Source organism: Megascapheus bottae, chromosome 37 (genome assembly GCF_031878675.1).
Source record: "Megascapheus bottae isolate mThoBot1 chromosome 37, mThoBot2.hap1, whole genome shotgun sequence".
Lineage (NCBI taxonomy): Eukaryota > Metazoa > Chordata > Mammalia > Rodentia > Geomyidae > Megascapheus > Megascapheus bottae.
In genome coordinates, this window is record NC_143545.1 from 1,403,872 (window position 1) to 1,419,790 (window position 15,919).

Genomic DNA, 15,919 nt, shown 5'->3' on the forward strand with positions numbered 1-15,919 from the left:
GGGAGGCTGAGATCCGAGGATGGCGGTTCAAAGCCAGCCGAGGCAGGAAAGTCCATGAGACTGATTGCTAATTAAATCAGCCCCCCAAAAAAGTAAAAATGAAGTAAAAAAAAAAAGACAGAGCCCAGGCCCTGAGTTCAAGCCCCATGACTGGCGTGTGTACACACACACACACACACACACACACACAGATTACAGGCTTGCGAATCTACATTGAACAGTGAATTTGGGGGGCCAAGGAAAGGCCTACAGCAAATAGCAAGCCTTGAGGCCCATGCTTTGTTTGATTCCCCCCACACCTAATCCCTCAGAGCCTTCGGTCTGGGCCCTGGCTGCAACCAGCAGACCAGGACTGGTTGAGGCTGGCAGGGAGGCCTGAGGAAGGTCGCACTGGGGATTCATTGTGCAGGGTTGGGGAGGAGGTGGGGGGAAGCCAGTGTCACCTCGTGTCCTCCTTGGGGTGCCTTTGGCTTTGAGAAAGGCCCCAGGCTGGCTGTCTCTTCCTCCTGGCACAACCTGCAGCCATTCACCAACTGGCCCAACCACCTTTGCCCCAACTGCAAAGGCAGAGCCGGGCGCCGGCGCTCACGCCTGTCATCCCACCTAACTCAGGAGGCTGAGAACTGAGGGTGAAAGCCGGCCCCCCGCAGCCCAGAAAAGACCAGCAAAACTGCAGCAGGAGCGGAGGCGTGGTTCAAGTGGTAGAGCACCGCCAGTGAGCGTACACAAGCAAGTGCAGGAAGCAGCACCAGGGCCCGGGGTTATTTTGGAAATTGATTCTCAGGTGGGGAAGGAGAGGGGCCAAGACCCCTTCTGAAGTAACAAGCCACGCAGATGGATGCACGGCCGCCAGCCAGTGCAGTCCTGGGGGAGGAAGGAGGGTAAGGGTCTGAAGCTGGCCCTGCGGGAAGCCAGGAAGACATAGCTACAAAAATAACTAAACGGTGAGGCCGGGAGCGTGGCCTAGTGGTCGAGTGCTTGCCTAGCATGCACGAAGACCCGGGTTCGAGTCCTCCATACCACATATGCAGGAAAAGCCAGCAGTGGTGCTGTGGCTCAAGCGGTAAAGCTCTAGTAAGCTTGGGGAAAGCACAAGGACAGTGCCTAGGCCCTGAACTCAAGCCCTGGGACTGGCTAATAATAATAATAATAATAATAATAATAATAATCAAGCTAACAAAAAACCTGGGGAGGGGGAATGGCTCAGTAAGCAAGCTTGAGGTCCTGAGCTCAAACTCCAGCCCTGCCAGGAAGGAAGAGATGGAAGGGAGAGCCACAGGGACTGACTGGCCTTGAACCCAGCACCCTGACCACCAGCCCCCAGCCCCCAGCAGCTTCCCCTGTGCTACCGTAAGCTGAGGGGGCCTCACCCAGGCCCACCAGCTCCTACCTTCCGTCATCTTCCAGAAGCACCTGGCCATGAGCGAGGCCCCACCCCCTGCCCCCCCCAAAGGCCACGTGGCGTGGCCAACCAGGATGTGTGCACAGGCAGAAAGCCTCGCCAGGGCCGGAGGCCAAGACAAACCTGGGGGGTGGGGAGGGCAAGGGCTCTGGAGGAATCTTCTAGAAGACAGAACTCCACAAATGGAGGGAGGTGGAGACCAGCCCACCGCCCTGAACTTTCTGGGGTCTGAGGCCACGGGAGAAAGATCCAGGGCCGGGGGGGGAGGGGGCGCATGCATGGCTCTCAGGTGATTGCGCATGTAATTTGTGTGTACACATTTGTGCATGTATATGTGCTTGTGCGTGTGTACATGGCACATGTGTGTGTGCTACTTGGTCTCTCTGTTCCTCAGTCCTTCCAATGTTAGCTGCTGCACCAGCCCTTGAAGCCTGCATCTCCAAGCCAGGTGTCTGAGACCCACTCAAAGCCTTATCTGTAAACTACAAACATCCGTATCTGTATGACTAATATCCTTATCTGTAAACCACAGAGGCTAGATGTGCTCCGGTCCCCAAAATGCAAACACACAGCACCCCAAAGCCACCCTTCCTGCCCCTCCAAGCCCCCGAGTTGACTGGGGAATCCCAGCCAGGCCCGGGAGCCCAGCTGGCACCCGTGAGCTCATGGGCAGGTCTCAGCTGGGCGGCTGTGAGAATGTGATTCCCCGGATGTCCCGCCCAGGGTCAGCGGGAAACACCCCCCTGCCCCCCACCCCCTGCTCTCTCGCCCAACCTCACCTGCTGGCCCGGTCCTGCCAGGAAGCTGCTGCAGATCCAGAGAGGAAGCAACCCTCCCAGCTGTAGAGCCGGGCATGAGATCTGAGGACCACAGTTCAAAGCCAGCCTGGGTGGAAAACGTCTATGAGACTCTCATCTCCAGGGAACCAGCAAAAAAAAAAGTCAGAAGTGGAACGTGTGGCTCAAGTGGCAGAGTGCCAAGCTGAGTGTGAGGTTGTGAGTTCAAGCACCAGTACTGGCACGTGCACATACGTACACACACACACACACACACACTCAACCATGGGGCCAGCCGCCCACGTCCACTGAGTCATGAAGTCATGCACTGTGGCGGTTGGGTTTTAAAGTCGGAAAATGACACATCCATCAAGCCACAGGGAAGGGAAAATATCCCAGCCGAACACGGAGGGCCGGGAAAGCCATGGACTGACCAGACTCTCCGGGCTGCTCTGGCCAGGGCAGGCCTGCACTACAGTGTCCTGTCCAGCTGTCCCCCCACTGCCCTCCACCCGCCGCCCGCTCAGGTCCCGCGCCAGGTTTCCAGCCACCAGCCCAGAAAGTGATAAGGTCTTGGATATGTGAAGAAAAAGATGATAAATAAAAAAGCCGGGTGCCGGTGGCTCGCGCCTGTGATCTTAGCTACGTAGGAGGCTGAGATCTGAGGATCGAGGTTCAAAGCCAGCCCGGGCAGAAAAGTCCGTGAGACTCTGGTCTCCAATGGACCACCAGAAAACCACACGTGGAGCTGTGGCTCAAGTGGTAGAGCGCCAGCCTTGAATGAAAGAGCTCAGGGACGGTGCCCAGGCCCTGCGTTCAAGACACACCACTTACCAAAAAGAAAAACAAGGACAAACATGATCAATTCAAGCCTGATGCTCACATCCTGGCCTCCGAGAACTATATACCATCCCTGAAGGAGAGGCTCGGGTGAGCCTTGAACTCTTACCAAGCCTGCAGGACATCGGGCTGACCCGCTGTGTGTGTGTGTGTGTGTGTGTGTGTGTGTGTGTGTGTGTGTGTGTGTGTGTGTGTGTGTGCACGGATGTGGTCCTATGTTGTGGGATCTGTGCAGCTTTGCTGCAGTGACAGGCTAGAGGAAAGGAGGACTGTCCCATCGTCCTGGCCCCACCATGGAGTCCTGGTGTTTTGAGGCTGGGGCGTTGTTATGGGCCTGTTTTTTGTTTGATTGTGCCATTCCTGGGCTTGAGCTCAGGGCCTGAGCACTGTCCTTGGACTTTCTCAAGGCTAGAGCTCTACCACTTGAGCCACCGCACCACTTCTGGCTTTTTTCTAGGTATGTGGTACCGAGGAATCGAACCCAGGTCTTCGAGCACTCTACCACTAGGCCAAACTCCAGGCCCGTTTGTGTTTTTAAGTGAGGAGACATTTCCCTGGGGTTCCCCAGCTGTCCCCTGAAGGAGGGAAGGAGGGAAGGAGGGAGGGAAGGAGGGAAGGAGGGAGGGAAGACGCCATCAAATCAGAAATGGAATGAGCTGGCGCCACCTGGAGGCGGGAAGGGGAAGCATGGAGTTCTGATTTGGGTTTGTTTTTTTTTCTTTTCCTTCTCCAAGAACACAAAATGATGCCTGAGCGGGCTGGGGAGTGGAGCGCCGTGAGTGAAACCATGCGTGGAAGAGATCCAGCCCCAGCCATGCTTGTTTGAGAACAGGTCTGTTGGCCAGCTGGGTAACCTCACCTCAAGGATCCAGTGCCCGCCTGCGGGCACAGCCGCCAGGCACCACGGCTTCCCCACCTCTGGCCTGTGGGCCTGGGGGTGAACCCCCCCCCCCTCGCCAGATCCTCCACGGGGCTCTCGCCTGGGTGTGGGAGCTGACCAAGCTTCAGAAGTGAGTGGACCTTAGAGACTCCCGCCTGCTATCCCAGATCCTCAGGAGGCTGAGAGCTGAGGATCACGGTTCAAAGCCAGCCTGGGAGACTTCTAGCCCCAGTGAACCACCAAAAGCTGGAGGCGAAGCCGTGGTTCAAATGGCAGAGCGCCAGTCTTAAAGGAAGGAGGTACGGGGACAGTGCCTGGGCCCTGAGTTCAAGTCCCAGCACCATCACCAAAAATAAAAAGTCCAGACACAAATCACAGACACAAACATGGCACACAAGAGAACCGGAGCCTGGGACAGGCGACTTTAATCACCACACGTCAAACAACAGGTTCAAATGTTCCAAAAGGGCTGCACACGCCGTGGCGTGGACGCCACGACCAACAGTGGACAAGTGACAGAGGACACCGATACAAAACCGTCCCGCCCCCGGCCGGAGGACTGAGAGAAGGCCCACGCAGCGGTCAGAACCACAGATCTGGAAGGTTCTCTGCCCCCTCCTCCTGCCCGTGCTGGGTGATGGCGTCCCCCAGGGTTCGTGACGGACTGACACGGGACTTTACTACAACCCACGACACTGCCCTGTGCTTTACTTTGCACCCAGCCCGGCCCTGGGAGCTCTCGCCTGGAATCCCAGCTACTCAGGAGGCTGAGATACAGCGTCATGGTTCAAGGCAGCCTAGGCAGTAAAGTCGGTAAGACTCTTCATCCCTCATTAACCAGCGAAAAGACAAAGTGGAACTGTGGCTCAAATGGCAGGACAGTACCTGGCCCTGAGTTCAAGCCCCAGGACATCCCAAAAATAAAGCACCCATACCAGCCTCTTACTAAACGGGGGGAGCTGCTTGTTGAGGGAGAGCACTGGGGAGTCCCTGTTGAAGGCCACAGGAACCAAGCGGGGGTACAAGGCTGGCACCCAGCCCCACTGCCCGGAACCCCGGTGTGCAGGGCCTGGGAGAACCAGAACGCCTGTGCTTTCTCATGTGTGTGCGCGCATCGGTCGTGGGGCTTGAACTCTGGGCCTGGGCGCTGTCCCTGAACTCTTTACCACTTGAGCCACAGCTCCACTTCTGGTTTTCTGGCGGGTCACTGGAGATCAGAGTCTCCTGGACTTTCCTGTCCTGGCTGGCTTTGAACCGCCATCCTCAGTTCTTAGCCTCTTGAGTAGCTGGGATGACAGAGTTGAGCCCGACACGCTTTTCACTCACAGCTTCTAAGCACAGTACCGCGTGGACACTTAGGAGAAGGGAGCATGGGCAGACGCGAGTGGGGAGCCGGGGTTGTGGGGGGGAGGCGAGGCACGGAAAAACCACGTGGACACACAGCAGGTATCCGGGCAATTCCTAAGGCTCGGGACAGCGTCCTGAGCAGCTGTCCACGTCGGCGGGGACGGTACAGGCAGATGCCAGTCCATGTATGGCCTGGTCCCCGCACGCATGCACGCACGCACGCACGTACGTATGTTGTTCTCTCCCTTACAACAGGCGAGCACGAGAGACAGCGCGGGGAGGCGAACTTCCCGCCGATGCAGCTCCACGCTACTCACCATCCGGCAGCTGAACGCCAGTCCACGGCGCTAAGCCAGCCGGGCTCGGTGGCTCACACCTGTCATCCCAGCCGAGATCGGAGGATCCCGGGTCAAAGCCAGCCCAGGGAAGGAAAGTCTCTTCTCTCCAATGAACCAGCAAAAAGCCAGACATGGAGCCGAGGCTCAAAGCGGCCTTGAGCCAAAACAAAACAAACACAAAACAAAAACAAAAAAAAACCAAAACTAAAACCACACAAAAATGAAAAAGCTCCGGGGCGGCTCCAGGCCCCGCGTTCCAGCTCCAGGGCTGGCATGGAAATAAATAACAAAATAAATACAACAAAACTCACTGTCAGGGTTCTGCCTCTCCAGGGGAATCAGGCTCGACTCGGCTCTCTGACCCCTGTGTGACCATGGCAACACGATTCCTTTTTCTTAAAAAAAGACAAAAAAAAAAAAAAAGCAACCATGGATAACAAAACCAAAGCAACCCTGAACAATCACAGAAGAACCAACCTGTGGTCAGCATATGTTTTATATGGCGGCGGCGGCCACGCGCGGGGAGCGGGGCGGGCGGCCTCAGAGAAAGTCGATGAGGTACTCGGGGTAGATCTGGTTGGCGTCGAAGACCACGAAGATGCGCGGGCTCCAGGTGTCATCCACGCAGCTGTCGTACAGGTTCACGTAGCTGCCGTCCTTGGACGGGGGGCGCATGTACTTGGGGTCCCCGCTGATGTAGTCTCCGATGAGCACGCGCGCCAGGAACATGGAGCGGCAGGCCCGCGGCGCGGGGCGCGGCCTGGGGCCCACGCCGTGGATCTGCAGCGTGTCCCCGTGACGCAGGTCCTCCTTGCAGAAGCGGCTCGAGTAGGATGCGTCCCTGGCGAAGTACGTGCCTGCAGCGGCCAGACACGGCCGGGGCGGCCCCGGGGGGATCAGTCGCCAGGCCTGCGACCCCTCTCCCCCTCTTCAGAGGCCAGGGCGGGGGACGCCCTGTCCACCCGTGTCCCAGCCCGGCTCGCCCTCCCCACCTCCCTCCCCTTGCCTCCCCGTTCCTCCTCTTCCTACATGAGTGCTCCTTTTCCAGTGCTCGGTGGGCGCGTACCTTTTCCCAAGAGGGCGCCATGCATGCCGTTGATCCGCCAGTCGAAGTTGTGGATGCAGATGGCCTCCACGAACTCGCTGCTGGTACCGTGGAACAGCATCTGCTCGTTGATCTGGGGGAGCCCTCGCTTCTTCTTCAGCTGAGACTTCTTCCTGCACGTGCGGGTGCATGCGCAGAAACGAGCCACTCAGGGCGTTGCCGGGAGCGTGGCCGAGGGGCGGCGAGCTCGCCTCGCATGCACGAAGCCCGGGGTAGGGAGGGGGGGTGTTCAATTCCCCAGTACCACATACACAGAAAAAGCCCGAAGTGGCGCTGTGGCTCAAGTGGCAGGTCACTAGCCTTGAGCAAAAAGTGTCCACGCACAGTGCCCAGGCCCTGAGTTCAAGCCCAGGACTGGCGGGAAGAAAAGAAAAGGTTCAACGGGAAGGCAAAATCCACAAAACAAACACGACCACTTCAGCTGAGTTGTGAGTGGACTTGGAATTTTTCGGAGTGACTCTGAAAAAGGAGCGGTTCGAATGCTCTCGGATATGAAATCCGTCACCCCGACGCTGCAGCGGGGAGGCGGGACAGGGAAAGAAAACTTTTCACGCTAGGGGAATTGGGTTCCATGAACTGCCACGCTTTCTGAGGCCACGCTGACTGATACCACGCTAATGAGAACCCCCCCAAACACACACACACACACACACACGCAGTCCTCAAGCTGCATCCATGTCTCGATCTTTGCACCCCTCAGGAACCCGCCCCGCGGGGACACGCACAGTCACATAGGAAAGTTAATGTCCCCCGGGACTGCCTGGCATCTCCACCCCCGCTCTCCTCCTCCCCTCTCGAGGGCTGTGGATAAAGCAGAACGCGACGTGCAGCGCCCCCGACGTGGGCTTTGCAGACCGACTTACCTGCAGAAGAACTCCCATAGGTCCAGGTTCTGAATTCTCTGGATTCTCTTGATTCGGTTTCGATCCATGGTTTTCCCGAAGAGCGTGGCCACCTCGTTGTACTCGTGTGTCTGCGCGTGCAGAGGTATGAGCTGCGAGAAGTGGGTAGGATCGGGCGGGTCCGTGGCCAAGCCCCCCAGCTTGGCCCGAGCCGGCCCGCTCCTACCTGGTAGGGGACGTCGGTGTGCACACACTCCCAGTGGGAGGGGACGGGGATGGCTTCGTTCTCACAGACGTAGCTTCACAGGGTGATGTCCAGCGGAGCGGGGCGGGGAGGGGAGGAGGGAGGGGAATAACCACATTCAATACATTCATTCATCAATTCAGTGCCACCACCAGGGGCCTTGCGCCTACCACCCCGGCCATTCTGGACGCTGGGATCAGAGGACTGCAGGTCAAAGCCAGCCCGGGCAGGAAGTCCCCGACACTCTCAACTCCAATGAAACCACCAGAAAACCAGAAGTGGCGCTGTGGCTCAAGTAGTAGAGCACCAGCTCAGGGCTCAGGGACGGCGCCCAGGCCCAGAGTGCAAGACCCTGGATAGGCACTCATACACGCATGCGCACGCGGATGGACACGGGGACTCTAGGATTCTACAGGGTCTGCACGCTGTCCCTGAGCCTCTTTTGCTTGACGCTAATTAACTCGGCCACCTGAGCCACAGCACCACTTCTAGCTTTTTCTGTGTATGTGGTGCTAAGGAATCGAACCCGGGTCTTCCTGCCTGCTAGGCGAGCACTCTACCACTAGGCCACGCTCCTGGCCCATCAATGGCATCTGAAGGTCATGGGTAGGAATGGCCTGTCTCATAAGGAGGGGGCCTGCCGCCGCGTCACCACCTTACCTGAACGCGCTGATGGAGAAGGGGGCTCTTTTCACCAAGCGCTGCTTGCCGGTGCTCAGATTCGTCTGCTTCATCTCTGTCCACACAAGGGGGATGTGTGTGGCTGCAGCCCCCGCCCCCACTGCGCAGCCTGCAGGCCCCTTCTTTCCCTGCACTCACTGGCACATGCTAAGAGTGCAGGGAAGGAGGGTGGGGACCCACCCCGAATGCCACACACCGGTGGCTTCAGCCGGCCTGGGCAGGAAGGTCTCTGAACATCTGATCTCCAATGAACCAGCAAAAAGCCCTAAGTGGAGGGTGGCTCATTGGTAAAGCGCCAGCCGTGAGTGAAGCAGCCAGGGACAGCCCCCAAAGCAATCAATCAATCGACTGATCAATCCAGCCAGCTCTGTGGAGCAGGAATGGTTAAGTCTGTGTAGGTGAGGCTGGGCTGGGGGCGGGGGTTCAAGCCCGTCCATGATGACAAGGACTCTGTGCTCTGTGTAAGGCGAGCTCCACATGAACTCGTCTGAGCACAGGTGCACACGAGTCTACAAGGCGAGCACAGCTAAGATGGTAAGTCCTGAATTTCTCAGCGGTTCCCACGGGGTCACAGCAAGCACACTGGACTCTGAATCCAGCGGGCCAAATTCAACTCTCCGGGAGGCTTCGTTGCGGCTTTAAGCGGAAGACACAGTTGTGGTTTGGTTTTTTTGGTTTGGTTTTGCCATTCCTGGGGCTTGAACTCAGGGCCTGAGCACTGTCCTTGGGCTTTTTCTCACGGCTGGATCTCTACCAATTGAGCCACAGCTCCACTTCCAGCTTTTTGCTGGCTCACTGTACATCATGGACTTTTGTGCCCGGGCTGGCTCGGAACCGCCATCCTCAGACCTCAGCCTGAGATGACAAGACGTGAGGGGCTGGGATGTCCCGGGGAGGAGCTGACTCTGTGCAGGGGAGACGGGACGGCTCGGAGCCTCCCCACACCCACAGGCCAGTGAGAGCTGCTGGAGGGACCCACCTGTAAAGTCTATCTTGTAGCTGAACTTGGAGGTGGTGAAAGAAATGGAGCCACAGGGGTCGGTTTTGAAGCTTTTTTCGATGTCTTCGCTGCTAAGTGAACACTGAATGCTGGCGTCCGGCTTGAAGATGAACCAGAAAGTTCCACTTACGAGCGGTTCACTGGAGTGGGTGCTGTGGTCACAGGGATGGAGGGGGGGAGGGAGGGATGGAGGGCGGGAGGGAGGGAGGGATCGATCTCCCTGTCTGTCCCTCCTGGCGTATTATGAACAACGCGGACATTTCCAGTGAAGGATGCATATGGCATCTCTCCCCAACCCACTACCAGCCCCTCCCAGAATTTATGGTCATCCCCAACTGGTTATGCTTTCTGAGTAATTCCAATTAAATCTTTTTTTTTATTGGTTGTAGGACTTGAACTCAGGGCCCGGGCGCTGTCCCTGAGCTCTTCAGCTCAAGGCTGGCGCTCTACCACTTGAGCCACAGCACCACTTCTGGTTTTCTGGTGGTTCCTTGGAGATCAGAGTCTCATGGACTTTCCTGTCTGAGCTGGCTTTGAACCTCGATCCTCAGATCTCAGCCTCCTGAGTAGCTGGGATGACAGGCGTGAGCTGTCCGTACCTGGCTTCAAATTAAATCTTCCACAGCTTGTTTTAAAGAAAAACAAAAACAAAAACACTGCCTCTGTGAGTCTGGGTTCAAATCCCCGCTCCCCCCCCCCGCCCCCGTGGTTGTGTGCCCATGGGCTCTGAGCTGCTGTGTATATCTGAGAGGAAACACACACACACACACACACACACACACACACACCTGACCTCACACCAGCACACAGGAGGCACACGGCTGGTGCTGGGCGCGGCTGGGCTCTTCCCCGCCACGTGGCCTGTGCCACAGGTGGCTTGCACTGGCACCCAGAGACGCTCTAGGATGCCAGCTCCAGGTGCACGGCACAAAAATGTTGTTTCTTCTAAATGGAGTAGCGTGAACACCCAGGGAAGCGGGCAGGGAAGGCACTGGAAGGCTCTGGAACGTTCCATGTCAATTCTACCTGCTTTGGGGCACCTGGCAGGGGGAGGATGTGGGGGGCAGGCGAGGAGGGGAGGCATGGGCGAGGGGATGCAGGCAAGGCGGAGGGGGGGGGTACCTGGATCATGTGCCACTTCCCGCACTCGGCCAGGTAGAACCAGCCCCACTGCGTGTCCGACGTGTCCATGGCGTCCCCCTCGCTCTCCGTCGCTTTGGGGAGAAATTCTTCTGCCTTGTGGAACATCTCCTGAGCACCAGCGGGGACAGGAGGGGGGACATGGCTCCGTGAGCGAGCTGGCATCTTCTAGATCCTTCCACTCACTCACGGAGCACTGCAGAGCAGCGTCTCTCCCCACGACACTCGCTCTGTCCCACGGCGCCCGTCTCCACACCCGTGCTCTAACTCAGGCAGACCCAGCCGTGCAGTGCCCGCCACGCCCGGGACAGGCTGGGCCCTGGCAGGCAGCCTGCGACACCCTCTATGAACTCCTGTTCGTGGAGTTGGGCACTGGAAAGCAAAGGCACGGGATCGGGGGCTCTGGTGGTTCACCACAGCCTTCGGAGGCCACGCCTCCACCCACCTGCGATGGCGAGGACCATGGCCCGCCCTCACCCGGGACCCACACCCGCCAGCTGAGGCCCAATCACAGCCTGTTCTAGATAAGCTCCCCCGGGGCTGGCATCTATGGCTCACGCCAGGAGGCTGAGATCCGAGGATCGCAGTTCAAAGCCAGCCGAGGTGGGAAAGCCGGTGAGACTCCTATCTCCAGTGGATCAGTTCAAAGCCAGAAGTGGAGCTGTGGCCCAAGTGGTAGAGCGCCAGCCTCCAGTGGAAAAAGCTCAGGGACAGCGCCCAGGCCCAGAGTTCAAGCCCAACAACTGACCAAAAAATAAAATAAAATAAGTAAAACAGGGCAGGGAGTGTGGCCTAGTGGTTAAAGTGCTGGCCTAGCCTGCACGAAGACCAGGGTTCGATTCTTCAGTACCACATACATAGAAAAAGCCAGAAGTGGTGCTGTGGCTCAAGTGGTAGAGCTCTGGCCTTGAGAAAAGTCCAACGACAGTGCTCAGGCCCTGAGTTCAAGGACAGGCAAAAAAAAAAAAAAAAGTAAAACAAAGCAGGCTAGACAAGGCCGCTTAGTCTTAATAAAAGTATCAATTACAGGCAGCGAGCCAGGCTGCTGAGGGGAGAGACAGAGGGTGATAAGAGCCCACAGTGGTGGGAGACTCCTGAAACCCAAGGACACATGACCCATCTGCAAACCTCAGGGCTTCCTTGACTCCCATTAAGACGGCATGACTGATCCCCAGTACCCTTGTTTCACTTTGCACTAGAAACCGTCCAGTGTCAACAAGATAAGCCGTGTATGAGCGTGCATGGGTTGTGACTGTCAGGGAAGGAGGGGGGCCCAAGGCTGGAGTCTTCCACAGTCCTGGACGGAGCAATTATCTACAAGCTGAGGGCATGCATTTGCAGGTGGCGCTTCAGTTCTAGGTGCCCATGCACCGGGGAGGGGGGGGGGTAGAGGGCATGGAGGGAGACTTCATCCACGCTGGACCCCAGAACCAGGGGCTGGAGGAGTGAGGGCACTGAGCTCCTGGTAGAGGACGTGTGGAGAAGCAGAGCCGGGAGGGAGGGAAAAGAAGCCTCCAGAAATCAAACACCACCTTAGCAGAGGTGGTAACTGTGGGAAGTAGTTTTCGTCGATTCGCTCCACTGTATGTGGTCCTATGCGCTAAGCCTGTGTTACTGCGATCCCCCCACCATCCCCGTTTAAAACTATCTTGGGCAGCCAGGCAGGGCGGCTCACGCCTGTCATCCTAGCTACTCAGGAGGCTGGGATCTGAGGATCAAGGTTCAAAGCCAGCCCAGGCACAAAGGGCACAGAAGAACTCAAGACTCTGATCTCCAATTAATCTCTAGAAAAATAAGAAGTGGGGCTTGGCTCCAGGGTAGGGCGGTAGCCCGGAGCTGAAGAGCTCAGGGACAGTGCCCAGGCCTAGTTCAAGCCCCATGACCCACAAAATTAAATAAAATAAAATAACATCTTGGACATATTCTAGTGCTTATTGTTGCTGCTCTCGAGAAACACGGGTATGGGAGGGACACTCAGGGCCAGCCTGAAGTCCTCCGGAGCAGAGCGAGATGGCAAGGATCGATGACCCAGCCCTCCCCCAAGTACCAGGGAGAAAACCACACTGAGCCAGGAGCTGTGTCAGCCATGAAAGCGCAGCAGACCGCAGGTTTATTGTGTCGGGCACGTAGTTATATACTATGGGGGAACGAGGAGGTGGGAACGGGGAAGCTAGCCAATAGGAAGAGGGCCAAGGTGCTACCAATAAGGGTCAGGGCAAACTTTTAGGTACTGTGCGGTACCAGCACAGGCAGAGGGGGTTCAGTTGAGCCATGCACACAGAAACACCTCAAGAGAGGTATGCAAGGAATGCGAGGAATGCCTGGCCAAAGCCCGTTAATGGCCGCTGAACTGGCTTCAGAGATGCAGATCAGGCCCCAACACTTACAAATGTGGGAAATCGTGCAACCTACTTTTTTGGGGGTCTGGCTTACTTCGCTTAATATAATGTTTTCTGAGTCTTTCCACTTGCTAACGAATGGGGCAATGTTGTTCTTTCTGATGGCAGCATAGCATTCCATTGTGTGTCAATACCATATCTGCTTGATCTACTCATTGACTGAGGGGCATCTGGGTTGGTTCTGTATCATAGCTATGGTGAATAATGCTGCAATGAACATCGTTGTGCTGGGTACTTTTAGTACGGCCTTGTTTCTGGTCATTTGGATAAATGCCCAGGAGGGGGATTGCTGGGTCATAGGGGAGCTCTATCTTTACTCTTTTGAGGAACCGCCATACTGCTTTCCGACAGTGTAGTAGTGATCCCTCCTGGTCACATCTCCGCCAGCATATGTTATCAGATTTCTTGATAATGGCCATTCTAAATGGGGCGATGTGGAATCTCAGTATTGGTTTGATGTGTATTTATTTTACAACCAGAGACGTTGAGCGTTTTTTTTTTTTTTTTTTTTTTGCCAGTCCTGGGCTTGAGCTCAGGGTCTGAGCACTGCCCTTGGACTTTCTCAAGGCTCACTTGTGCCACAGCACCACTTCCAGCTTTTTTTTGCTATGTATATGGTACCAAGGAACAAAACCCAGGTCTTCGTGCATGCTAGGCAAGCACTCTGTACCCCTAGGCCAAACTCCTAGCCCCACTATGAGCATTTCTTCATGTGTTTCCTTGACCATTCATATTTGCTCTTCCGGGAAGTCTCTTCTTAAAAGTCTTTAGCTAGGGGCTGGGAGATTGGCCTAGTGGGAGAGTGCTCGCCTAGCATGCACAAAGACCTGGATTTGATTCCTTGGTACCACCTACACAGAAAAAAGCCGGAAGTGGTGCTGAGACTCAAGTGGTAGAGCTCTAGCCTTGAGAAAGTCCAAGGACAGTGCTCAGGCCCTGAGCTCAAGCCCAGGACTGGCAAAAAAAAAAAAACTCTTTAGCTAGATTTTCAAGGGGGTGGCTGTTTCTTTGGGGGGTTGGTTTTTTTTGGGGGGGAATTTAATTTCTTGATCAACATATGGAATTAAGAGGTTCTTATCATATCCTGTAGGCCCTCCCCACTCCCCTCCCCCTTTTCTTTGTCCTTTCTCTTAAGCTTTCTGTACCTTGTGTATGGGGACGGGAAAGGTAATCACAGAAACTGCAGGGTAAAGGATACTCATGCGACTCCATGTTGGATGTGGACCTCACAATTTGATGGAGGGGGGGGTGAGGAAGAGGGGAACAGGGAGGGGGAGGCGGGAGAAAATGAGGGATGGGGGGGGTCACAGTGAACAAAATATTCCCTTAACTATCTCACAGCAAACCCCCTTTTCAATAAAAAAAAAAAATAAGGAAAAGAGAACTGTATCTGAAGCGGATCATAAGAACAGTAACGGGGAAGACGGAAATCAGAAAGCCCCGAGGGCCCACCGGGCAAACTGGGCCTCTGGGGCCCCCAGGAACCACGTGGCGGGGGCCCCTGGGGGAGCCGCAGGGCCCGGAACCTGCGCGCAGCCGGAACCCAGGCCGCGCGGCCCGCAGCGGCCCGCCGGAGGCAGTTCCCGCGGCACCGGAACCTTCCCACGCCCGGAACGCAAACCGCGCGGCCCCGCAGAGGCCCGGGGCCGCCCGCTCTCCCCGGAAGCCGCCAGGCCCAGGCCGCGCCCGGCCGGAAGCAGTTCCCGGGAACGCCCTCGCGGCCCGCTTCCTCCAGCCCCGCCCACCGGGGGCCCGCCTCGTCCGTCCGGCCGGCTTCCTCACCGGATTCGCTTCCCACATAACGGTGGCTGAACCGAGCGGAGAAACGTCTGGAAGAAGGAAGGAGCGACGGGTCCGGGATGGTGTCTGTCCGTCTGTCTTCGGAGGGTCCCCGGGTGCGGACCGGAGGGGCGGGAAGACAACCTTCAACCCCGCCCAGCCAGAAGCGAGCGTCTCCGGACCCACCCAACTATCCCGACTTCCGCCCGGATCCAGCCAATCAGCGAAGGCCACGCCCCCTCGGGCCCGCCCCCTCGGCCTGTGGGTTCGGCCCCCCGCACGCATGCGCGACGCGTGTCGTGCGAGGCCTGCGAGGAGGCGGCCCGGCAGCCAGCGCCTGAGGCCTGGGCCGGGCCTGGCTTTCCCGCCCGCAGCATCCGTCCGCATCCGTCCGCATCCGCCGTCCAGCGGCCCGCGCGGGGCCGGGGTGACCTTCCCCGACCCGCAGCCGCCGTCCAGAGTCCGAGCATCGCGGCTGGAAGCCCGCCCGCGATCGGGGCAAAGCCCACCGGAGACTCCAGGCGGCCATCAGAAGACCCAGGACCCGCACCACAGTGACACAAGGACATTGTGCCCTCGAGAGGTGGTTTTTTTGGAGCCAGATGTGTGGCCACACGTAGGCACACAGCCACGCGTGCTCGCGAGAGTTCTCGCACGTCCTGCTCGCGGCTTGTCCCCACCAAGACGTTGACGGCGCCCTGACTTCATGGGCGCCTGCTCATGACCAAACTCTTCCCCTTTATTTACTGAGTTATTTATTGGCCAGTCCTGGGCCTTGAACTCAGGGCCTGAGCACTGTCCTCCGGGCATTCTCGAGGCTTAAGCTCTACCAGTTGAGCCACAGCCCCACTTCCCGGCCTTTTCTGTGTATGTGACACCCCCCCCCCCCCCCAGGAATAGAGCCCAGGGCTTCATGCATGCTAGGCCAGCACTCTACCTCTACTAGGCCATGCTCTCGGCCCTTGGCTGCATTTTGCATTTTTTAGTTCTGGGGTCAGGAGGAGGGGAGTCCACGTCCCCCCAGATTCCACCACACACAGGCAGTCTCATATAAAAAGGTGGATTTACTGGGAAAGCAGATGGTGAACTGACCAGTCAGAGACACAGTGCAGACTCTGATCCCGAGCGACAAACCCATAGGGTCTA

At 57.2% G+C, this 15,919-nt stretch overlaps 1 protein-coding gene across 1 annotated transcript; it reads right to left on the reverse strand.

The window, feature by feature from the left end:
* Nucleotides 1-5,004: 5,004 nt before the first annotated feature.
* Nucleotides 5,005-14,976, reverse strand: Parp11 (poly(ADP-ribose) polymerase family member 11). The gene is made up of 8 exons (XM_090325242.1): nt 14,777-14,976; nt 10,578-10,706; nt 9,435-9,555; nt 8,435-8,510; nt 7,757-7,829; nt 7,552-7,682; nt 6,650-6,801; nt 5,005-6,440 (listed from the first exon to the last, which is right to left on the reverse strand). Exons 1-8 carry the CDS (start codon nt 14,792-14,794, stop codon nt 6,124-6,126), a joined length of 1,017 nt encoding a protein of 338 aa, XP_090181368.1. The 5' UTR covers nt 14,795-14,976; the 3' UTR covers nt 5,005-6,123.
* Between the last annotated feature and the right edge of the window lie 943 nt (nt 14,977-15,919).

Excerpts from the sequence above, each read along its gene's own strand:
- Parp11 (XM_090325242.1), bottom strand. Across the intron at positions 8,511-9,434 it reads CTACAAGATAGACTTTACAG|AGATGAAGCAGACGAATCTG; the intron begins GTGGGTCCCTCC and ends TTGTGTGGACAG. Across the intron at positions 7,830-8,434 it reads TTCTCCATCAGCGCGTTCAG|CTACGTCTGTGAGAACGAAG; the intron begins GTAAGGTGGTGA and ends CACCCTGTGAAG.